Source organism: Mobula birostris, chromosome 24 (genome assembly GCF_030028105.1).
Source record: "Mobula birostris isolate sMobBir1 chromosome 24, sMobBir1.hap1, whole genome shotgun sequence".
Classification (NCBI taxonomy): Eukaryota; Metazoa; Chordata; class Chondrichthyes; order Myliobatiformes; family Myliobatidae; genus Mobula; species Mobula birostris.
The window spans coordinates 44,333,362-44,358,628 of NC_092393.1; the positions used below are offsets into that span (position 1 = coordinate 44,333,362).

The 25,267-nt window shown below is 41.5% G+C and overlaps 1 protein-coding gene across 5 annotated transcripts in view; it reads left to right on the forward strand.

Moving 5' to 3' along the window:
• LOC140187284 (E3 ubiquitin-protein ligase rnf213-alpha-like) overlaps positions 1-25,267 on the forward strand; it is a 177,529-nt gene that overhangs the window by 140,343 nt on the left and 11,919 nt on the right. For all 5 annotated transcript variants that reach the window (XM_072242436.1, XM_072242438.1, XM_072242440.1 and 2 more), the window contains 9 exons: positions 1,490-1,655; positions 5,004-5,101; positions 7,493-7,738; positions 12,652-12,784; positions 13,049-13,138; positions 13,869-14,031; positions 15,960-16,161; positions 16,240-16,317; positions 19,688-19,885. In XM_072242436.1, the coding sequence (XP_072098537.1) occupies positions 1,490-1,655; positions 5,004-5,101; positions 7,493-7,738; positions 12,652-12,784; positions 13,049-13,138; positions 13,869-14,031; positions 15,960-16,161; positions 16,240-16,317; positions 19,688-19,885 (1,374 nt within the window). The remainder of the gene's footprint in view (positions 1-1,489; positions 1,656-5,003; positions 5,102-7,492; positions 7,739-12,651; positions 12,785-13,048; positions 13,139-13,868; positions 14,032-15,959; positions 16,162-16,239; positions 16,318-19,687; positions 19,886-25,267) is intronic.

Sequence of the window (25,267 nt, forward strand, 5' to 3'; positions counted from 1 at the left end):
GGCCACCAAGCACCCATTTTATTCTCCCAAATAACCACCCACTTGGGCCGAGTTATCTGCTAACCAGCACATTTTTGACGTTGTGGGAGGCGAACATGTCGCCAGGAGGAAATGTCACGGGGAGGAAAAGGAAGGTCTGTTTAGTCAGCATCAGGTGTCAGAATCAAACCCGGGCTGTTATCTGTGCCACTCTGTATGAATGGGCTGTGCTCAGATATTGATGTTCTTATTCCCAGGACTTTAAGGTTAAACTATCTTGTACAATATCTTTAAATTCAATTATGTGAGGTCACAGTGGAACTACATGAGAGCAATTTGGATGATGTGTAGCTCGGGTGGTCGATGCTTGGGTTGAGTTATTCTCCAATTTTGGCAATTTACTTGCAAACGTTCAGTAACCATGCAAGGAGACTTCATCAGTGTGCTGTTGATTGGGTGTGTCCTCCAAATGCTTGGACTTTATATCTAAATACTTTTATATACTTATACATGTCCAATCAGCTGATTGATAAGTATATAAAGGCCAAGCATTTGGAGGACGCACCACAATCGACAGCGCACTGATGAGGTCCCCTTGCATGGTTACTGAACGTTTGCAAGTAAACTGCCAAGATCAGAGAACAGTTGAACTTAACCATGTGTGAGAGTGGTAGGGGTCTTCAACAGTCCACCTTAATATTGTGGATTGTGTTGATTCAAAGCTGATGTGCAGAATCAGCATCAGACGTGCTCTGCTAACTGTATATGGCAATCAATGCTTAGTCTGGGATCCATTTTAAATTTGAGGTTGATGTATTTCTGATCTCACAGAATGGTAGAACCCAACCAGAACTGTTGTCATTTGGCATTAAATGGAAGTGAATTTAGGGTTGGGCAAGTTCATTTTCAAAAGCACAGATCCCAGATTTCACGATCAAATGGGAATCTCTCAGTCTGGTCTGCTGCTAAGATTCAGCAAGCTTCACCTTGCTGAGGATCTCCAACAGTTCTCAAAAGCATCAGCTGGAGGTTCGGCCTAGAACAGAACCTACAGCCTCTCTGGATTTCATTGGCAATTGTTGGGGTGTAAATATAAAATGGGAAAGAGGAGGCCTCTTGTTCAGCTTGCTTTAATAAAGTGTTGTATTGTAGTATTTTTGTTTATTTCTTTAATGAATAAAATTTTTACTTATTTCTTTCTATTTTAATTTTAGAATATCTGAATATCAAAGATGTGTATTAACTGTTAACACTTACAACGTTTTTAGCCAGTAAAAGTAGGAAGAGAGCTTTTTTGGATGCCAAAACACTTGGTTCGGCTTTTGGAGCAGAACTTAATTGCCAAAATCCTGCTGTTGCCTAGCCCAATCAGTCAGGGTTTAGGACACTTCAAGCCACTAAGTAAGGGAATTCTGCAAGGGAATCCTGTAAGCAACAATCCAGGCAAGGGCACCAGACCAATTCCATTTTGTATAAAATAGAAGTGGCCTTCTTCTAACTACCTTTGCAGATGATCGCACAAATGATTACACCATCGGTGTTAAATGTGTCGGAGTTCTTGTGGGGCCACCTGGAAAAAGACATGGACCAACTCGGAAAGTCACTGGGAAAGAACATTGACGATGTAGCCACCTGCATTCATCTGGTCATCGATCAACTGCTGAATGAGCCTCAAGGTAACAGTGAGAGGACTTGTGCTGAAGTCCCCACAGGATTATACTGAGTTTCATGTCAAGACAATGGAACAAGTTGTCCACTTCTTACTTTAGGATTTCTGGAAAGGGACTTGTTCTACGTTGAGCTCTTTACTCGAGTGTCATTGTGTTTATTTTGTTGTTTAATTTACACAAATGAAGCTTATATGCAATTTATCTTAATTTCAGTTTATGTTAACTTATGTTTGTCTTCAGTTTGTACCCTCCTGCAGCTGGAGAAAGTTAATTTAAGCCTTGTGTATGTGTTCCTGTGACAACAATAGCTAAACTTGAACTTTAAGTTATCAGTTGAATATATTGGGTACCAGAGGCATGTCAATAGCCTTGAAACCAACTAAGTAAACCTTTTGAAATATTTCCATTTGTGTCATTTAGTTGCTTTTTGGGCTTTTGATGGTATTTTATGCAATATTGGTAATATCCGGTTTAATCATTTTCTCACAAGTTAAAAAAATATTGAAAAAGTAAAAGATTTGAGTAAAAGTAAGACATTAGCATCCCTTGGAAGGATAAGATGAGATGCGGCAACACCCAGTCCCAACAATATTTGCGAAGGCATTGGGCGAATCCAAGATGCGTGGACCTTTGGTGCTGGGATGGGAGGAAGGGAAGGTGAATCAGATTCAGGTTCATTATCACTGACTTATGTCATGCAGTTTGTTGTTTTGTTGCAGCGGTACAGGCCAAAATATAAAAACACTATAAATTACAATAAGCAATATACCTATGAAATAAATAAGTTGTGCAAGAAGAGGGTAAAAATAGTGAGGTGCTGTTCATAGATTCATGGACCATTCAGAAATCTGAAGGAGGAGGGGAAGAAGCTGTTCCTAAAATATTAAGTGTGTGTCTTCAGGCTCCTGTACCTCCATCCTGATGATAGCCATGAGAAGTGAGTGATGGGGGTCCTTAATGATAGATGCCACCTTTTGACGGTGTCCTGGGGAGACTAATGCCCATATGGAGCTGGCTGAATTTACAACTTTCTGTAACTTTCGCCAATCCAATGCATGCACCAGATGGGGATGCAAGTAGTCAGAATGCTCTCCATCATACATCTATAGAAATTTGCTAGTCTTTGAGGAGTCTTTAATCTCCTCAGACCCCTCATGAAGTATAGCTGCTGATGTGCCTTCTTTGTAATTAATTCAATATGTCTGGCCAAGGATAGATTTTCAGAGTTGTTGACACCCAAGTACTTGAAAGTGCACACCGTTTCATAAAGCGCTGACCCCTTGAGGAGAACTGATGTGCGTTCCATCAACTTGACCTTCCTGAAATACACAATTAATTCCTCGGTCTTGCACTAAGTGCAATTTATTGTTGCAGCACCAGTCACCAATCTATCTCACACTTGTGAGGTGCAGGTCGGTCTGAGATATAGCTTACAGAGGAAGATTCCCTGATGGGACTTATTATCAAAAAGGTTAAATCCCATTGCAGTTCTCCTCCCTCAACAGCTCACCTGCAGGAAAAGGTTTATGAATCTCAGCCATTGCCGCATTTCCCTGACACAGGTCCTCAAGTAAGAGGTGGGCAGGTGTTCCAACTTGAAACTTGCCACGATTGTTTGGCAAGTTCAGACCTGAGTTGCTTGTGAAGCTGTCACTGTAGTCGTGAAGTAGTTTAACCTGGCAAAACACGTTTGTGTCAGCTGAGAAAATGTATTTTGATTCATTCAGGCATGACTCAATGGGCTGAATGGACTAATTACTGTCCCATTCTGGTTCTTTGATTCATACAATGCATTTACTGCAATATTCTTCTGAATCTTAAATCAGCCTTTCAAAAGTACATAATTTATATCCTGTGTTTCAGCAAGGCTGCAGTTTAATGTGCCCATTGTAGTTATATATATTTGTTCTCAAAAAAACTTCAGATGTAACGATCCCTTCTTAAATAGAAAAAAATGGGTTTAATGTGATTCATTTTCAGTCAATAGAGATGCAGGTATCAGTCTATAGTAACTGCTGGCGAAAGTGGCGGATGTGGGTTTGATTACAACATTGAAGAGAAGTTTGGATAAGTGGATGGGATGGTTATGGAGGGCTATGGTCCAGGTGCAAGTCAATGGAACTAGACAGAGTAACAGTTTGGTATGAACTAGAATAGTGGTCGCCAACCTTTTTAAGCCCAAGATCCCCTACCTCGGCATTAGTGAAAGGCAAGATCGACCTACTAAATCGTTTAGTCACACGCATGCGCACCAGGCAGAAAAGACCAGCAGGAAAACCCCGCAACCCGGAAACAACCTCTCTTTACAAACAGGTTTCCGCAGCGGGAGTATTGCTATATTACCATTATCTTAATTAGTATTACTTATTTTTATAATGCTTACATTACAACACCTTTAATTCTATGTTTCATTATTTAATTTTATTTCAACTCGAAAAATAAATGAATAAAAATTGACTGTTGCAGTCAGTGTAATGACTGGGGCTGAATACTTTCTGCTAGTTCCCTGAAATTTGGCTCATAACTACAGCCAGCCAGTCTGAGACAGTCTGTGAGGTGTCTGTCAGTAAGACAGCTCCTGTACTTAGATTTCATAATTTTCATCAGTTGCAGCACAGCGCCCTCGCAAACCACCTGACAGACTGAATATTTGAATGGACAGTTTCCTTTGTTAGACTGAATGTTGAATCTGCCACGACTTTCAGGTGTTTTGTATTGGTAAACTGTTACTGAGACACTAGTATAAGTTTCAGAGGTACGCAAGATAATGACACCACTGCTTTTTGTTTCCCAGTTATTTACATTTGGGGAATGCTGGAATTTGAAGGGGGAGAAGTGTTGTCATGTGAGCATTATAAAGATAAGTTAATACAAATTAGGAATATGGTAATATAGCACTACTCCTGCTATGGAAAGCTGTTTGTAAAGAGAAATTGCTTCCGGGTTGCATGGTTTTACTTCCGGTCTTTTCTACCGCGGTGCATAGTGGGGGATCTACACACACAAGCGCTCTGGGCAGAAAAAAACAGAACTAAAACCCTGCAACCCGGAAACGATCTCTCTTTACAAACAGATTTCAGTGGCGAGAGTGTTGTTATATTACCATTATCCTAATTAGTATTACTTACTTTTTTAATGCTCACATTACAACGGTATTTGTGTATTTATTTTTCATTCTTTTTCGGGATCTACTGGTAAAGTCTCAAAGATCAACCGGTCGATCATGATCGACCAGTTGGTGACCACTGGACTAGAATATCCAATGGCCAGTTTCTGTGTTGGAATGCCCTATGACGCTATAACATACAGAACAAACTTGAAACTAAATTATAAACTCGGTGACTTTTTTCCCAGGACAAACAGCAAAGTGGACTGAATCCCTATCATCAAAGGAAGCTAGAAATGCCTGGGAGAGCCAGTTCATCAAGACTATTATTTCTCCACTGTTAGAGGTTAGTTAAGTTAAACAATGAAAAAATTCTTTCTAATGCCTAGATCGTGTACATGTGTCCATTAATACAACTCAGTTTTCATAATTCAAAATTACACTCATTGCCCACTTTATTAGGCACCTCCAATATGTAATAAAGTGGCCAGTGAATATATTCTGTACGTTTGTGGTCTTTTGCTGCTGTAGCCCATCCACTTCAAGGTTCGTTGTGCTGTGCATTCAGAGATGCTCTTCTGCACACCACTGTTGTAACACATGGTTATTTGAGTTACTGTCACCTTCCTGTCAGCTTGAACCAGTCTGGCCATTCTCCTCTGACCTCGCTCAATAACAAGGCACTTTCACTCACAGAAGTGCCACTCACTGGATGGTTTCTTTTTTGCGATATTCTCTGTAAATTCTAGAGACTGTTGTGTGTGGATGAAGTACAGGTAGCAACATCAACCAATTTATTGGATTCATCATACACAGGAAACTGTTAAAGAGTATTTCAAAGCAAACGTGAGAAGGAGTGGGGAAAAATGGTGAGAACAGACCACGATCATAGAAAGATGCTCTTTGAGTGCAGAGTTAACTATTTCAAACCACTCATCAGTTACCTATATACTTAAACTAACTATTCTATCATTGCTTAATTAACTTTAGCATATTATTAACTGGCACAGTAGCATAGTGGAGAGCACAACACTTTACAGTATCAGCGAATAGGTTTCAATACCTGCTGCTGTCTGTAAAGAGTTTGCATGTTCTCTCTGCATGGGTTTCCACCGGGTGCTCTTGTTTCATCCCACAGTCTAAAGACATACCTGTTGGTAGGTTACTTGGTCTTTGTAAGTTGCCCCGTGGTGAAAACGGGGGCTGATGGATGGAGCAGCTTGAAGGACCGGGAGGGCTTATTCGGCCCTGTGTCTCACTGAATAGACCTTGTCCATAACCCAGGCTGTCGATTCGATCTCAGCTTCGTCATCTGATCTAGGCTGCTGTGTTAGTGCAGTACCATGTGAGGTGGTGCTGTTTTGGTCAGTGTGAATCTGAATCAGGTTTATTATCACTGTCTTACATGCAGTGACATTTGTTGTTGTGCGGCAGCAGTACAGTGCTCTACATAAAATTACCATTCATTACAAAATGAATAAATACTACAATAAAAAGGAATAATGAGGTAGTTTTCAGAGGTTCATGGACTATTCAGAAATCGGATAACAGGGGAAGAGCATTAATTAACAGTGTTAAGCTGAGCACAAACAAGAGAAAATCTGCAGATACTGGAAATCCAAGCAACACGCACAAAATGCTGGAGGAATTCAGCAGGCCAGGCAGCATCTATGGAAAAGAGTACAGTAGACGTTTCGGGCCAAGACCCTTCAACACCTTGGCCTGAAGCGTCGACTGTACTCTTTTCCATAGATGCTGCCTGTCCTGCTGAGATCCTTCAGCATTTTGTGAGTGGTAAACTGAGGCTCTGTCCAGTCTGTAAAAAGGACATAAAAAATACAGTTGCAAAATTAGAAAAGCTTGCAAACCATAATCCATCAACCAGCATCTCTTAAACAAAATATTTAGACATTTCTCTCATCAAGGTTTGCAAGACCTTGCTGTTTAAAAATTAGCAGTCTCGTTGATCTTTGATTTAACGTTGGCTAAGTTTTGTTTTTAATTTGTTGTGAAGAACTCAGATGTTCTGAAAACAATAATGGCACTAAATTAATTCAAGCTCTTTATTTTTGCCTCTCCGAGACTTACTGGCCAGAACATGCTACTTATGAGATCCTCCACAAATTGGTTTTGAGTTATCCAGTGTTCATGATTAAAATTATTTAGATCATCATTTTTTTGGGCAATTTTCTCTTTAAAATATGTCTAGATTTTCTGGTTGGTATGTTGCCCATGCTCGCCCGTGGAAAAGGTCCCGTGTTTAAATTTGTGAATGCCCCGAGGTCAATCTGCTGTCCCAGACTAGGCTGAGTCCCCGAGCACATGTTGTGATGTAGGTGACCGATGTGGGAGCCAGTAACAGCTTCCCATAAAACATTTATAAAAGCTTAGCCAGGTAACTAGAACCTCGCTTGTTTGGCAGTATGCTTAGCCAAATAGTGTGCAGCTTAGCATGCTGTGTGGAAGATTACGATGTGGAAGACAGCCTAATAATTTCTATTGCCTTTACACAATAATTAAATGTAACTTTTCATTCTGAATGAGTCAGACAAAGCACGTCTAAGCTTAGATTACTAGTGAGTTTTGAAAATTCAATGTGACTTTTAAAAATTCTACTCCATTAGCAGTAATGGATAACAGTGTATCCTACCTTCTGTCCCTAAGAATATTTGCTGATGAACGTTTAAGTTACTGAATATGTAAAGTGGGAGTGTTTCTCTGTTCTTCTCATCCCCAGAATCTTGACAAAAAGTTGCCAGAAGTAGCCAAGCAGATGAGTTCTGATGACAGAATTGGTGGGAGTCCAATTGTTAAAATGCTGTACGGGGACCCATCGGATTTGCTGACCTTTCCTCGTAACATTCTGGATTGTTCCTCTGCCTGGAAGTGTCAGCGCCGAACATGTATCGAGACCTTCACTCACGTTGTCGAGCAAAAAGGTGGGAAGAAACTGACACCAATTCTGTGGCAATTTCTTCAAAAGGTAACTGAAGTGCTTTTTCGCTCATTTAATCACTAGGGAGAACAAAACAATAACAAAGCGTTTAATAAATTGACTTTTAAGTGCCAAAGTGGTAGAATATGTCAGAAACTTTTCCCGTTCTTGAAGGACTGCAACACATCAGCCTCGCTGCATAGTCTTCAAGTCAGATACTACTGTCACTATAAATGTACCGCTACTCAATCATCTTCGGTTAGTTCCCCAACCACCAGCATTGTGTGGGATTACTGACACTTTCACCACTAAGAGTGGCTGATAATATTGCCCTTGCTAGCTCAGCATATATCCTGTAAAGTAGATTAAGTAAATATTATTTGTCCAAATCCAGTGTTTAAAAGTCCTACTGGTCCTACACTTCGTAATCATTGTCTGTTTGTTGGTGCTCCCTAGCACTCCAGCTGAAATAATTGACACATTAGCATAATGGAATCTCTCATCATCTTAAAAACCTCAAAGGTTCAAAGGTACAATCTAATGTCAGAGAAATGTATACAATATACATCCTGTAATGTCTTTTCTTCATGAAAACGGGAGTGCCTATCATTTTGGAAATACTTAAAATGGAAAAGATGACCTACTCTCGTGAGAATTCAAAAGGAAAAATTTTTATCAAATTTGGAATAAATGGATTGAATTTATAACCCCAGAGTGAGCAGATTTTAGATGACTCTCCTAATGGTTTATACTGTTTGTCTCACCAACATAGTAATAGTGTTAATGTCAGCACCCTTGGCTCGAATGTTTACTGTTCTTTTTTTTTGGAAAATGTGGAATTAACACAAGTAAAGAAAAGATCTGGGGAAATTTTGGACCAGAAAGAAATGGACCGGAAGAGATACATGGAAATTAGTATTCAACCACTATCATTAGAATTTTTTATAACCATTATCATTATTTAGTTTAATAGAGTGGAATTACAATTGCACATAAACATCTATTTGAGTGCCTAATTATTTTCTATATTATCTCAATGTGCACTTGGGAATGTACAAATTTACTCACATAAAAAATGGAAAAGGTTATATATGTAAAAAGAAGTTTGTGTATTACTTGTGAATACTTTATCCAAATAACAATAAAATTTAAAAAAAAAAGAAAACAGGAGTGCCCCAAAGAATGAATGACAGTTAAATGTTAGAACCCCGAAGTGCCCCCCCCGCGCATAAGTAGCAGCGATCAACAATCCTCCCTCCCCCCCACCAGCATAAAAAAGCATCAGCACGGCCACCGAGCCCTCAAGCGTGAGCAAAGCAATAGTAAAGACACAGACTTGCAGTTACCCCAAAGAAAGGGACCCGCTCTTGAGGTTCCGTAACTGGCCGTTGTTCGGCATGCTAAAGGTTCAGCCTAAGAGTTCAGCTTAAGTTCGGAAGCCTAGGATCCCGGGGCTCTGGAGACGGGCGGATCAAGGGTCGGTGTCACAACACTATATACATGTATATAGTTCAATGACAATAGAAGTGACTTGACTTTTAATGTCTTGAGCATACTTAGGAGTAATGTGGTCTCTGATGTCATGGGTACTAGCACTTCCGGTCTATTTAATCACACTGTCATGTTGGCTGTTCTGTGGTTGGTTCAGGGACTCTCGTATTAAAATACACCATCCCGCACAGAGATTTGAGGAGCAAATTTTATTCTCTGGTGGGAATGTTGCTGAGCATAATGTCTGGGATTGGTTTCAGGATGACTCTCAGCTGCCTTTTAGCCTTTTTTAGCATGCTTTGTGACCGAACCGAAACTTCTGGAAACAGTTGTCAGCCGTTACTATTAGGCTGCTTGGAGGCTCGGGGCCAGGGAATGATTCTGTGAAATCATTGAGTCATTCAGTATAGAAACGGACCCTTCACAGGCCACGTTTACTTTGGCCATCAAGTACCCATTGACACTAATTATAATTTTACTCTGCCCTTCCCCATCAACTGCCCCAGTTTCTTCCACTCATCTGCACTTGAAGGACCAATTAAACTACAAACCCACTCGTCTCTGGGGTGTTGCTTGCAAGCCAGAATACCTGGGTAAAATCTGGTGTGGCCACAGGGAAGATGTGCTAACTCCACATGGACAGGACCTTCAATCGGGATGGAACCCGGGCCACTGGAGCTGTGACATTCTGCCAACTATCAAAAGGAAATGGTGGCAGAGAGCTGGATGAGGAGGGTCAAGATCCGGGTTTGCTGTAGCAAGGGCTCCTCTTGGGTCCTCTCCTGTCCCACCTCCCACTCTTCCAAGGGCACAGAGTGGTTGGAACAAAAGGAAAGCATTTACTCTTGCTGGCATTGCAGTGTGTTCAGAGGAGGTTCATGACTATGATTCCAGGAATGAAAGTGTTAATATATGAGGAGCATCTGATGGCTCCGTACCTGAAATCACTGGTGTCTAGAAGAATGGTGAGGGGTGGATCTCATTGAAACCTATCGAATCTTGAAAGGGCTAGATAGAGTGTTTGTGGAGAAGATGTTTCTTATAGTGGAGGAGTCCAGCACCAGAGAACACAACCTGAATAGAAAGGACGTCCCTTTAGAGCAGAGATGAGGAGGAATTTCTTTAGCCAGAGGGTGGTGAATCTGTGGAATTCATTGCTACAGATGGCTGTGAAGTCCAAGTCATTCGATATATTTTAAGTGAAGTTTGTAGATTCGTGAGGGTTGACCTTTTAAAACAGAAGTAAGGAGGAGTTTTTTTTAGCCAGAGAGTAGTGAATCTGTGGAACGCTGTGCCACAGACTGGTGGAGGCCAAGTCCACGGGTATATTTAAGGCGGAAGTTGACGGTTTCCAGATCGGTCAGGGCATCAAAGGATATGGTGAGAAGACAGGTGTATGGGTTTGAGTGGGATCGGGGATCAGCCATGATGGAATGGTGGAGCAGACTTAATGGGCTGAATGGCCTAATTCTGCTCCTTTGTTTTATGGTTATGGTTGATTAGTAAGTGCGTCAAAAGTTACGAGGAGAAGGCAGGAGAATGGGTCTGAGAGGGATAATAAATCAGCCATGATTTATTTATGATGGAACAGCAGAATAGGCTCAATGGGCCAACTAGCCGTATTCTGCTCATATGTCCTATGGCCTTATCGTTTTCTGTTGCATGATTGCATCTCCCTCCAAATCCGGGTAAAAAAATAATTTTAATGGAGTCTTCTACGCTGATTTAGGGAAGATTCCCTTTGGGTGGGTCCAGAGCTGATTGTACTGCATTGAAGGTAGCCTCTGCCAGCATCTGCCTGGCTCAGGTCAGGTGCTATGTCTTATAGCCTAGTAACTTGTTCCGAGCTTCATGCCCTCTTCTGGTTTGCTTTTCCTGCGTAGTATGTTTTCAGCCGGTTGCAGTTGATTGTGAAAAGCCAGCCACCATCCAGGACATGTTCTCTTCTTGCTGCTACCATTGGGAAGGAGGTATAGGAGCTTAAGTCCTACGTCAGCAGATTCAGGAAGCGTTATTGCTCCTGAAGCAGTGTGGATAATTTCACTCACCCCAACACTGAACTGATTCCACAGTCTATGGAGTCGCGTTCAAGAACTCTACAACTCATATTCTGAGTATTATTACTTATTTATTTTATCATTTCATTTATCTTTTTATATTTTCACAATTTGTCATCTTTTGCACATTGATTGTTTGTCCATCTTTGTAGTCTTTGATTGATTCTATTGTGTTTCTTTATATCTATTGTGAATGCCTGCAAGAAAATGAATCACAGAATAGTAAACACGAGGAAATCTGCAGATGCTGGAATTTCAAGCAACACACAAAAGAGTTGCTGGTGAACGCAGCAGGTCAGGCAGCATCTCTAGGAAGAGCTACAGTCGACGTCTCTGCCCAAAACGTCAACTCTACCTCTTCCTAGAGATGCTGCTTGGCCTGCTGCGTTCACCAGCAACTTTTTTGTGTCTTCACAGAATAGTACATGTGTCATACTTAGATAGTAAATTTACTTCAAACTTCAAACATTTTACTTGAGAGAATTCTCAGATTGGACTTTCAGTTGTTGCAAAGTTTAAACAAATGAGTGAATTTTGTGAGATTAATAACATGCTGTTGTTAAGTACCAGTTCTGCCGAAATTGATGCACAGATTATACCATGCTTTGTTCTATTTTGTGATGCTCATTAAATCTTCCCAAAGTCAAATTCACAGTGTTCCACAAAGTCAGCTGAAATGAACGAATTCAATATCCATCAGGTAGTTGGATGATTTGCTTGACCATTTGTTCTGTATTTATTCCGAGTAGCATGGTACTTCCACCAATTGGTAGAGAGCAGCAAGATGGGGAAAATACACTCATAGCTTAAGGTAACTTGTTAGCACAGCTAATATTTCATAACAATCCTCAAACCCCACCCCCCCCTTTGAAACCTGTCATCACATGAATTTTCACAGAAGCCCGGGAGTTTTAGGGCCAGCATCTCCATCACGGGCCAGCACAGTAGCATTAGCAGTTAGCGTACTGCTTTTGCAGTGGGGTTCACTCCCCACTGCTGTCTGTAAGGAGATTGTCCATTCTCCCCGTGACCTGCGCGGCTTTCCCCAGGTGCTCCAGTTTGCTCCCACATTCCAAAGACATACACTTAGGGTTAGCGAGTTGTGGGCATGCTATCTTGGCACTGGCAGCACGGCAATATTTGCGGACTGCCTGGCACGTGGTCATTGATTTGATTTGACACAAATGGTGCATTTTACTCTATGTCTTGACATTTTGATGTACATGTGACAAATAAAGTTAATCTAATCACTGAGCCATTTTTATTACAAAACATATTTATTACCTGAAATAATATTACAAAAGACATTTGAGAATGTATCTGGTTCTTTGGTCAGTGCCACAGAATATCTAAACTGATTACAATAACAGTACGACTCTGAATTTGATATATGTCCTGGCTGTTGTTTTATAGGAGCGTTATATCAAGATGCTTAAGTATTTGCCTGACCTTGTTGAGCTTCAGTATGAGTTAATCAGGAAACTCCAATGCAGCTCAAATGTGAAATCGAAGACAATTTCCCAATTTCTTCAACAATTTCCTTCAGGTAAGAGGTTCTTGATTTTATTTTTAATGCTCGCAATATTGATCTGCAATCTAGTATTACTGACATGTTACACAGGGTACGCTGTGCAATAGATTGTTGGAGTAACCTTTTGCTTGACTAATCTGCAAAATGGCAGTCTGTGAAACACAGTCACTGGAAGGCATGGAGTAGATGTATGGGGTGATTCATTGTGAACGCAGTAGTGCTATTAAAAACCTGTTTAAAGACACAAAGATTATTTTTGGTTTATTTTTATGTTTCTAGATCAACAAGGTCATAAGCACAACTTTGAGAAACGGATCAAGATTTTCTTACAGCTGTGGAATGAGCTGCGACTGTTACTGGAAAAAGATAGTGAGTGTGTTGTAGCTATTGGCTCCACTTTATTCTGGGTTTCTTTCTTTTGGATTCATGCTGGGTGGTGACACTCTTCCTGACTTGCTGAGGCACCTGACCAAATTCAACAGTGGCCTTCAGTTAGCCAGGGCACCAGGGATTCCAGAATTCTCTGTGCACCTACGTTAATCCAACAAGTGTTGGCTAATGCTCTAAGCATTTGACTAGATACTATAACTAGATACATATCTGACATTAAGTCCTCTTCTAACACACAACTCGGCTCAAGCTTTGCTTAGTCCTGTTGAAGACAAACTAATCTACACTCAACCAACGCACATAAAAGTTGCTGCGTTCACCAGCAACTTTTATGTGTGTTGCTTGAAATTCCAGCATCTGCAGATTTCCTCGTGTTTGCGTTTTTAATCTACACTCACTTTATTAGGTCCACCTGTACACCTGCTCAATGCAAATATTTAAACAGCCAATCATGTGGTGGCAACTCAGGGCATAAAAGCTTGCAGACAGGTCAGGAGGTTCAGTCGTTGTTCAGACCAAACATTAGAATGCTGAAGAGGATCCATGAATGCACAATATGTCGAACCTGAAGTGGATCTGCTACAACAGCAAAAGACCAAATGGGTCCACTCCTGGACCTAATAAAGTGGCTCTGAGTGTACTGTATGCCCACACTGTCACACCGTGTGTATTTATCACTGATCAAGTTGTACTTTTAAATATTTTTCAGAACCAGCGATTCCAAAACAAGTGTGTCAGGATTTGACTTTTGAGAGTCCCATCGAAGTTCTGTTGCCCCAACAACAGGGTCTGGGGCTTTGTGCCACTGAGCTAACCAAGTTCCTCATTGAGGTTCAAAATAATATCATTGAGGCTATTAGTGAGCGTAAAAAGTAAGTACTTTCCTGCTTTGGTTTCATGTGAATGCTTTAAGGAGAATGCGAAGTCAATCCCCACACCTTCCGCCCATCACCACCATGAGTGAATCTATATGATATTGGTCTGGTGCAATGCCTACTGAGTGTTTCCCAGAGAGTGCATCAGTCAACATACTTTACTAGACCAAATTCTAATGACTGCTGTCCAGTGAATTAAATGGGAACCCTGAGCTGAACATTAGCTCTGTTCATCACATGTACATTGCATTAAAAAAAGTCAAGTTTATTTTCATTTCACTATATACATGTATACCATCAAACGAGACAGCATTTCTCCGGACAAGGGTGTAAAGCTCAATAGTACACATAACACAAAATAACTTGGGAAAGTAAAGATAAAATCTACAGATGAATTACACACAAAAAAAAACAAAGTGCATAAAAACCAGAGACACCACACACCCCAGCCACACCCTGTTTGACCCGCTGCTGTCCAACAAAAGGTTCAGGACACTAAAAGCCAGAACAAATAGACTGAGGAACAGCTTCTATCCCAGAGCTGTGGCCTCCATCACACCACTCCCACAGAACAATGACTGGAACAGTGAGCGCACACATGCACACACAGGGACTCAAATACTTGCACTAATGGCACTTTGTGCATTACTGTGAAATTCTGCTCTTGCTGCAACTTATTTTCTGTTACTTATCTATTTAATACTGTTTTTCTATTACTGTCTTGTTTTTATCTACCGATTTATTTAATTGGCTGAGAGGAAGCCAAACAGAGTTTCATTGTACCTATGTATAATGACAGTAAAGATCATTCAATTCAATTAAATGTTGTAAGGTACAGAACAGATTAACCGGTGACACTTCGAATGCGATACAGCAGGGAGTTCAGAAGTCTAATGGCCTGAGGGAAGAAACTGTTTCCCATCCTGACCGTTCTTGTTTTTATGCCTCGGAGTCTGCTTCCTGATGGTGGAAAGTCAAAGAGGCTGCTGGATGGATGGGTGGGATCCTTAATAATACCAAAGACCCTGCGAACATAGTGGTACTGATAAATGTCTCCGATGGTATGGAGACCCCTATGATCCTCTCAGCTGTTCTCACGGTCCGTTGTGGGGACTTCCAGTCCAATGCTCGGCTGCTCCCATACCAGTTGGAGATTCAGCTTGGTGAGGACACTCCAATGGTGCTCCTGTAAAACACAGTTACGACAGTTGCAGGGGAGACTCGCTTGCCTCAGTCTCCTTAGGAAATGGAGGTGCTGCTGTGCTGCCCTGTTCAGGGAGGTGATATTGAGGGACCAGGTGAGGTCACCCGTGATGTGAACGGTGCACTTAACTCTCTCTACGGAGGAGCCATACATTCGCAGAGGGGGGTGGTTACAGTGAAATGCTTCTTTATGCACCAAATCAAATCAGAGAGGATTGTACCGGAAATGTTGCCATATTTCCAGTGTCAACATAGCGTACCCAGAACTCACTGACTCTAATCCATATGTCATTGGAATGTGCGAGGAAGCCAGAACGCCTGTAGGAAAGCCACACGGTTAGGAGGGGAAAATAAATAAAGTCCCTGCAAACAGTGGTAGGAATCAAACCACACTTGGTGCTGTGAAACATAGTGCTAACCGCACGAGGCATCCGGTGTCCAGTTCTTCCAGGACTCCTACACGTGTGTTAGGCATGGAAGTCAGAGTTGAGCAGGAGGCCGGGTGCCAGGGCAACCGACTGACTGCGGCCTGATGGTGGAACACGCTGTGCTGAAGAGAGAGACAGGATATACCAATATACAGGCGGGAGCCACAGAGAGCAAGTCCAGCCACTGGGATCTGCCCAGGATAATATGGCCTGTTGCTTTTCATCAACATTATCATTTGTATTTAGGAGTGAAAAATAAATGGATAATTTACAGTTTCTTATATTTCCTGGTAGACTGACCATCAATCCAGAGGCACTATTAGATGCACATTTAATTCTCTGCGACCCTGACAAAGACTTCATCCCACTCGTCCTGTCAAACTGCCAGTACACCCTGGAGAAAGGGCAGGAGGCATTACCAGAGTACGATATCAGAAACATTGAGAAGCAGCTGATACGACAATACCTGAAAGGGAAACCTACAATCGTTCATTCGGTAAGCTTGTTTTTGAATGAGGTTTCTGTTCAATTTGGAGGCTCTGATCTAATTTATGTTCACATTTTCCCATTACAGAAGATTCCCAAATTTGTGGCCAGGCGAGAAAGAAATTATTCAACCATCTTTCAGGAGCTGAAGACAAAAATACCTCAGGTATTTATTTTGCTCTAGCAAAACCAGTTTTGCAATCTGGTTGCAAGATGGTAGAATTGCAAGAATTAAATGACTTAATCCATTAAGGCCTTGGTGAGACCACACCTGGAGTATTGTGTGCAGTTTTGATCCTCTAATCTGAGGAAAGACATCCTTGCCATAGAGGGAGCACAAAGAAGGTTCACCAGATTGATTCCTGGGATGGCAGGACTTTCATATGAAGAAAGGCTGGATCGACTAGGCTTATACTCGCTGGAATTTAGAAGATTGAGGGGGGATCTTATTGAAACGTATAAAATTCTAAAGTGATTGGACAGGCTAGATGCTGGAAGATTGTTCCCAATGTTGGGGAAGTCCAGAATGAGGGGTCACAGTTTAAGGATAAAGGGGAAGCCTTTTAGAATCAAGATGAGGAAAAACTTCTTCACACAGAGAGTGATGAATCTGTGGAATTCTCTGCCACAGGAAACAGTTGAGGCCAGTTCATTGGCTATATTTAAGAGGGAGTTAGATATGGCCTTTGTGACTAAAGGGATCAGGGGGTATGGAGAGAAAGCAGGTACAGGGTTCTGAGTTGGATGATCAGCTATGATCATACTGAATGGCAGTGCAGGCTCAAAGAGCCAAATGGCCTACTCCTGCACCTATTTTCTATGTTTCTATTATTTGCAAGTCAAGGTAGATAGTCTGTAGATTTCTTTATGGTGCAACTGCTTTACTGCACTGTCTAATGGTTTGTTCTCACTGCCACTGATTGGCAAGAGCTCAGCATGTGAGTTTATTACCAGCCAATTAGGTGTGCAGTATGTTTGGTTACATTCAGGGTGATGCAATTGGCACAGTTATTATCTCTTGAGCAAATACTCTACCCCATAGAACTTTGCAGGTGGACAGATACTTCATCTACAAAGAACTCCTGGAACAGAGGGAGGGAAATGGGTTACGTTCTTGAAGTCAAATTGGGTCACCTATGATCTCATTGGATGGTGCAGCAGTCTAGAGGGGCCAACTGACCTACACAGGCAAAACCTTCCCCATCACATTCACAAGGAGCATTGCCACAAGAACACGGCATCTGTATTCAAGGACTCCCTTCATCGAGGTCATGCTCTCTTCTTGCTACAGCCATCGGGCAGGAGGTCCAGGAGCCTTAAATCCCACACCACCAGGTTCAGGAACAGTTATTAACCTACAACCATCAGGCTCCTGAACCAGTGTAGATCGCCTCACTCACCTGAACTCTGAAATGATTCCACAACCTACAGACTCACTTTCGAGGACTTGACAACTCAATATTATTTATTTACTTTTTTTAATTTGCACAGTTTTCCTTCTTTTACACGTTGGTTGCTTGTCAGTCTGTGTTACTCATAGGTTTTCATATATTCCATTGTATTTCTTTATTTTTCTGTAAATGACTGCAAGAAAACATGGTGGTATATGGAGCCATATACATACTTTGATAGTAAATTTGCTTTGAACTTTGAACTTTACTCCTGCTCTTGTATTGTAATGTCTTTCAGTTTATTCACGTTTGTGTCATGACAGAACATTCTCAATTCTTCTTCTTGTACCATGGAGTAAAATGCAGCTCTCTTTTCGGGAACTTGTGAGCCCTCATGTCAGTCACGGTTAATGAATTCATCCTCACCCTGCTCCGACTTACAGAGGGACAGTGCAGAGGACAGCCCCACTTCCCGTCTAGTTCTGGCAACTGGATCCTTCCCATATTTCCTGCATGTGCAAACAGATCCCAGCCCTTGCTCTCCCTCTGATTATTGGTGGTGTTGTTTAGCCAGTGAGTTGATCCATGGCAATAAATTGCTTGCTGTGCAGCATGAAAGTGGGCTTTCAGCACCATATCAACACCTTAATTATTCTATCTTTGTAGATCAATGATTCCAATATGGATACATTTTATAACCATAGAGTGATTTATTTATTGAGATACAGTGCGGAATCGGCCCTTCCGGCCATTCGAGCCGTGCTGCCCAGCAAACCTCTGATTTAATTGTAGCCGATAATTTACAACCACCAATTAACCTAACAACCGGCACATGTTTGGACTGTGGGAGGAAACCAGATCACCCGGAGGAAATCCACGCAATCGTGGGGAGAGCGTTCAAACTCCTTACAGGCAGTGGCAGGAATTGAACCCGGGTCGCCAGTACTGTAAAGTGTTGAGCGAAGGACTATGCCACCGTGCCGCCCTTACAGAGCAGTACAGCAGAGAAACAAGTCCTTTTGTCCGTCTAGTCCATGCCAAACTGTTACTCTGCCTAGTCCCGTCGACCTGCACCTGGACTACAGCACCCCTCCCCATACCCCTCCCATCCATGTACTTGCTCAAACACCTCTTAAATGTTGCAGTCGAACCCACATCCACCACTTCCGCTGGCAGCTCATTCCACACTCCCACCACCCTCTGAGTGAAGAAACTTCGCCTCAAATATTTCACCTTTCACCCTTAACTTCTGACCTCTAGTTCTAGTCTTACCTAACCTCAGTGGGAAAAGCTTGCTTGTATTTTCCCAATCTATAATTTTGAATATCTCTGTCGACTTTCCCCTTGTTCTCCCGCGGTCCAGGGAATAAAGTCCTAACCTATTCTATTACTCAGGTCTTCAAGTCCTGGCAAAATCCTTGTAAATTTTCTCAGTACTCTTTCAGTCTTAGTGTTAATTCCATTGTTTAAATCTTTACCTATCTAAGGTAAACTGACATACATTAATGGTGCACATATTCTGAAATACAAGCGATTCTGCAGTTGCTGGAAATCCAGAGTAACACACACAAAATGCTGGAGGAACTCAGCAGATAGGATGACATCTATGGAAAGAAATAAGCGGTCTACATTTTGGGCCAAGACCGTTCATCGGGACTGGAAAGGAAGCCAGAATAAGATGGTGGGAGAGGGGAAGGAGTACAAGCTGGCAGGTGATAGGTGAAGCCAGGGGAGATGGGTGGGGATAAAGTGAGAAGCTGGGTGGTGATAGGTAGAGAAGGTAAAGGGCTAAGGAAGAAGGAATCTGATAGGAGAGTGGAAATGTTGTGGAGTCACAAAACCAATCAGAGTGATCGCACTATACTGATCAAGCTAACATGGCACACATCTGTTTCTTTTGCTTTTCTTGTTATTCTGCTTTTAATTGCTCTGCTCTTCTTGGGTATAGTATTCCCAATTGCTGTATCGTCAGCATTCTTACCATATGGACTGGAAGTACTGCATTGCATATCCTGCAGACCTCTTCCATTCTTATCCTCCAGATCAAGAACAAACATCTACTCACTGTACACTTAAGAGTTCCTTTAATTTCATTAAAAATAAATTAAATAGAGAATATTAATCCTTATTTTCCTTTGTGTTCAGGAAATACTGTCACCTTCCCTCAGCACTGCAGTAACGGCATCATTGAAGTCCTACAGTGACATCTGTGATGCTCTGGATATCATTGAGATTGTCGTTGGATTCCTCGCGACCGCAGGAGGAGCCCGTGATTACCAGCTTCTTACCTATCTCAAAGAAACCCTACGGATGGATCGTCGAGTCTTAGCCTGTGTCAGCAAGGTCAGTGCTCAAGGTTACTGTTGCAGTTGCTATGCGGAAAACACTGAAGCTCCAAGACAGACACAATGTTTGCCTTTTTGTCTTTAAATTGTCAGAATCAGAATCAGGTTTAATATCACCGGCATTTGTTGTGAAATGTGTTAGCTTAGTGGCAGCGGTACAGTGCAATACATAATAATATGGAAAAAATAATCAATTATATTTATTATATATATGTATATTAAATAATTACATTAAAGATAGTGTAAAAACAGATATAATAAAAGTGAGGTAGTGTTCATGGGTTCTATGTCCATATAGGAATCGGATGGCAGAGGAGAAGAAACTGTTCCTGAATCGTGTGCAGGAACAATTTCTTCCCCTTTGCCATCTGATTATGACAGCATTGCCCTTCATGTGCAGGGAACAAAAGTTGGCAGGGTTTGGCTGGCTGTGTGCAGGCAAGATGTTCCCTCTGGTGGTGAGGCCTAGAAATTCAGTCTCAGCCTCAGGGCGCTGGGTAAGAAGCTGGTGAATCTGTGGAAGTATCTACCATCGAAGCCTGAGGAGGCCAAGCTGCTAGTTATGTTCAAGATGTCTGGATGTTAAAAGCTTCAGTGGGGTAGGGTTTTGATGTTGAGTTTGAGGATCAACCGTGATCTTTTTGAATAGCAGAGCAAGCCTGCCCTTCCCCATTTTCCTATTCTATGTTCCCAACGTTCCATTGCTGTTTCATTGACTGAATTTCTTAACAGCTGATGCCTCTTTCTTTCTTTTTAAATCTTTTTATTGAATAAGTATACAAAAAGGTAAGCGATATAGGCACTAATACACTGTTAGAATATAATAAAATTACAGGAGATATTAATACAAAAAAAAGATACAAACAATGTAATTTAAACATAACGTACCAAGGTAACATAATAGTATACTAATTTTTATATATATATATCAATAGAGAAAAGGAAAAAAAAAACCCCAAAAAAAACCCACCGTGCAACTAACTAAAAGCAAAGCAAAGCAAAGCAATGGGCTAACTTGAAACCAAGCAGAGTTAAAAAAACTTAAAATCACGTCCTCAATCCCGACCTCCATTAAGAACAGTAAAAAAAAAACAAGAAGGGTATATATTACATTAAATGAAAATATTGAATAAAAGATCTCCAGGTCTGTTCAAATTTAAATGAGGAGTCATAAAGATTACTTCTAATTTTCTCCAAATTCAAGCATAATATCGTCTGAGAAAACCAAAAAAAGGTAGTTGGAGCGTTAAGCTCTTTCCAATGTTGTAAGATACATCTTTTCACCATTAAAGTAAGAAATGCAATCATTCTACGGGCTGAAGGAGAAAGATTACTGGAAATTTTAGGTAGTCCGAAGATAGCAGTAATAGGGTGAGGAGAGATATCTATATTCAATACCTTGGAGGTAATATTAAAAATGTCTCTCCAAAAAGTTTCCAGAGTAGGACAAGACCAAAACATACGAGTTAAAGAGGCTATCTGCCCCGGATATCTATCACAAAAAGGATTAATATGAGAATAAAAGCGAGCTAATTTATCTTTGGACATATGTGCTCTATGAACAACTTTAAATTGAATTAGGGAATGTTTAGCACAGATAGAGGAAGTATTGACTAATTGTAAAATCTGCCTCCAGTCATAATGCCTCTTAACAAAGAGCAGATTGGATAATAACCAGAATTGTCTGGAGGAAGTACTTGGAGACCTCTTCCTCATTTCTCTGAGGGTTTTTCTTGGCACATAAAACCACATTAGCGTCCAGAACCATATTTATCAGACAATAATCCAGTATTGACTAATAAATATGACTTTGGATGCTAATGTGGTTTTAGCGAACAGGAGCATTCGTGGGCAATGTTCCGTACATATTACAGATAAACAAATTTCTCATCTCTATATTACATAACAAGCATTTATGCCTTTTAATTAAAGAAATAAGCAGCCCCATAATAAACATTCATACTGTTTTCATGTACAGTACCTGCAAAAAGTATTCACCTCCCTTGGAAGTTTTCATGTTTTATTGTTTTACAACATTGAATCACAGTGGATTTAACTTGGCTTTTTTTGGCACCGATTAACAGAAAAAGATTCTTTCGTGTCAAAGTGAAATCAGATCTCTACAAGGTCATCTAAATTAATTACAGATATAAAACACAAAATAATTGATTGCATAAGAATTCACCCCCCCCCCACCTCCACTTTATAATATGACACACTAGTGCAGCCAAGTCACATAACTAGCTAAATAGAGATCTGTTTTTGGAGATGTATGTTGTGTTAAGGTGTTTCAATTGACTGTAGTAAAAATACACCTGTATCTGGAAGGTCCAACTGCTGTTAAGTCAGTATCCTGGCAAAAACTGCACCATGAAGACAAAAGAACATTCCAAGCAACTCCACGAAACGGTTATTGAAAAGCACAGCTCAGAAGATGGAAACAAGAAAATTTCCAAGACACTGAATATCCCTTGGAGTACAGTTAAATCAATCAAGAAATAGAAAGAATATTGCACAGCTGTAAATCTGCCTAGAACAGGCTGTCCTCAAAAACTGAGTGACCGTGCAAGAAGGGGACTAGTGAGGGAGGCCACCAAGAGACCTATGACAACTGAAGGAATTACAAGCTTTAGTGGCTGAGGTGGGTAGATGGTGCATACAATAACTGTTGCCCGGGTGCTTCACCAGTTGCTGCTTTACAGGAGAGTGGCGAAGAGAAAGCCACTGTTGGAAAAAAACTCACATGAAATCTCGGCTAGGGTTTACCAGAAGGTATGTGGGAGACTCTGAAGTTGGCTGGAAGAAGGTTCTATGGTCTGATCAAACCAAAATTGAGCTTTTTGTCCATCAGACTAAACACTATGTTCAGCATAAGCAGAGCACCACATATCATCATAAACACACCATCCCTACCGTGAAACATGGTGGTGGCTGCATCATGCTGTGGGGATCCTTCACTACAGCAGGGCCTGGAAGGCTTGTGAAGGTAGAGGGTAAAATGAATGCAGCCCAAAATACAGGGAAAACCTGGAGAAAACCCTCATTCAGTCTGCAAGAGAACTGTGATTTGGAAGAAGATTAGTTTTCCAACAAGACAGTGACTCCAAGCATAAAGCCAAAGGTACACAGGAATGACTTAAAAACAACAAAGTTAATGTCCTGGAGTGGCCAAGTCAGAGTCCAGACCTCAATCCAATTGAGAATTTGTGGCTGGACTTGAAAAGGGCTGTTCACTCATGATCCCCATGCAATCTGACAGAGCTTGAGCAGTTTTGTAAAGACGAATGGGGAAAAATTAGTGTCCGGATGTGCAAAACTGATGGAGACAGACTCAAGTCTGTAATTGCTGCCAAAGGTGCATCTACTAAATACTGACTTGAATGGGATGAATACTTAAGCAATCAGTTATTTTGTGTTTTATATTTGTGATTAATTTAAGTCACTTTGTAGAGATCTATTTTCACTTCGACACTAAAGAGTCTTTCTGTTGATCAGTGTTAAACAAAAGCCAAATTAAATCCACTGTGATTCAATGTTGTAAAGCAATAAAACATGAAAACATCCAAGGGGGGGTATATCCATTTTTGGGTGCTGTAACCAATTTATCAGCGAGCACACACAAAATGTTTAACAGCAGGGTTGCAATCTCAGGATTGCTACCCGTGCTTCGTGCTAGTAAGGATAGAAATAGGAAGATAATGCAGCTAAATACGTGGCTAAGGAGTTGGTGCAGGAGGGAGGTCTTCATGTTTCTGGACAATTGGACCTTGATCCAGGGAAGGTGGGACCTGTCCCGACAGGACGGGTTGCACCTGAACTGGAGGGGGACTAACATCCTTGTGGGAAGGTTTGCTGCTCCGGGGGGGTTCAAACTAGATTTGCAGGGGGAGGGGAACCAGAGTGTTAGAGCAGATAGTGAGGTGGAGGAGGATAAAGGTCATGCGAGAACTGCAAGTACAGTGCATGGAGTAAAGCCAGATCTAACATATAAAGAGACTTTGAAGAAAGAGAAGCAGAATAAAGGGTGTAAAGGTAGTAAGGTAGAAGGGTAAAGTGCATGTACTTCAATGCAAGGAGCATCAGGAACAAAGGTGATGAACTGAGAGCTTGGATACATACATGGAATTATGATGTGGTGGCCATTGCAGAGAGTTGGCTGGCACCAGAGCAGGAATGGATTCTCAATATTCCTGGATTTCAGTGCTTTAAAAGGGACCGGGGGGAAGGGGAGGAGGGGTGGCATTACTGGTCAGGGATACTATTACAGCTATGGTGGGTAATGTTGTAGGATCCTCTTTTGAGTCAATATGGGTGGAAGTCAGGAACAGGAAGGGAGCAGTTACTCTATTGGGAGTATTCTATAGGCCCCCTGGTAGCAGCAGAGATACCAAGGCGCAGATTGGGAGGCAGATTTTGGAAAGGTGTAAAAATAACAGGGTTGTTGTCATGGGTGACTTTAACTTCCCTAATATTGATTGGCACCTGATTAGTTCCAATGGTTTAGACGGGGCAGAGTTTGTTAAGTGTGTCCAGGATGGATTCCTGTCACAGTATGTTGACAGGCCGACTAGGGGGAATGACATACTAAATCTAGTATTAGGTAACGAACCGGGTCAGGTCACAGATGTCTCAGTGGGTGAGCATTTGGGGGACAGTGACCACCGCTCCCTGGCCTTTAGCATTATCATGGAAAAGGATAGAATCATAGAGGACAGGAAAATTTTTCATTGGGGTAGGGAAAATTATGAGGCTATAAGGCTAGAACTTGCGGGTGTGAATTGGGATGATGTTTTTGCAGGGAAATGTACTATGGACATGTGGTCGATGTGTAGGGATCTCTTGCAGGATGTTAGAGATAAATTTGTCCCAGTGAGGAAAATAAATAATGGTAGGGTGAAGGAACCATAGGTGACAAGTGAGGTGGAAAATCTAGTCAGGTGGAAGAAGGCAGCATACGTGAGAGATTTAGGAAGCAAGGATCAGATGGGTCTATTGAGGAATATAGGGTAGCAAGAAAGGAGCTTAAGAACGGGCTGAGGAGAACAAGACAGGGGCATGAGAAGGCCTTGGCGAGTTGGGTAAAGGAAAACCCCAAGGCATTCTTCAATTATGTGAAGAACAAAAGGATGACAGGAGTGAAGGTAGGACCGATTCGAGATAAAGGTGGGAAGATGTGCCTGGAGGCTGTGGAGGTGAGCGAGGTCCTAAATGAATACTTCTGTTCGGTATTCACCAATGAGAGGGAACTTGATGACGGTGAGGACAATATGAGTGAGGTTGATGTTCTGGAGCATGTTGGTATTAAGGGAGAGGAGGTGTTAGAGTTGTTAAAATACATTAGGACGGATAAGTCCTCGGGGCCTGACGGAATATTCCCCAG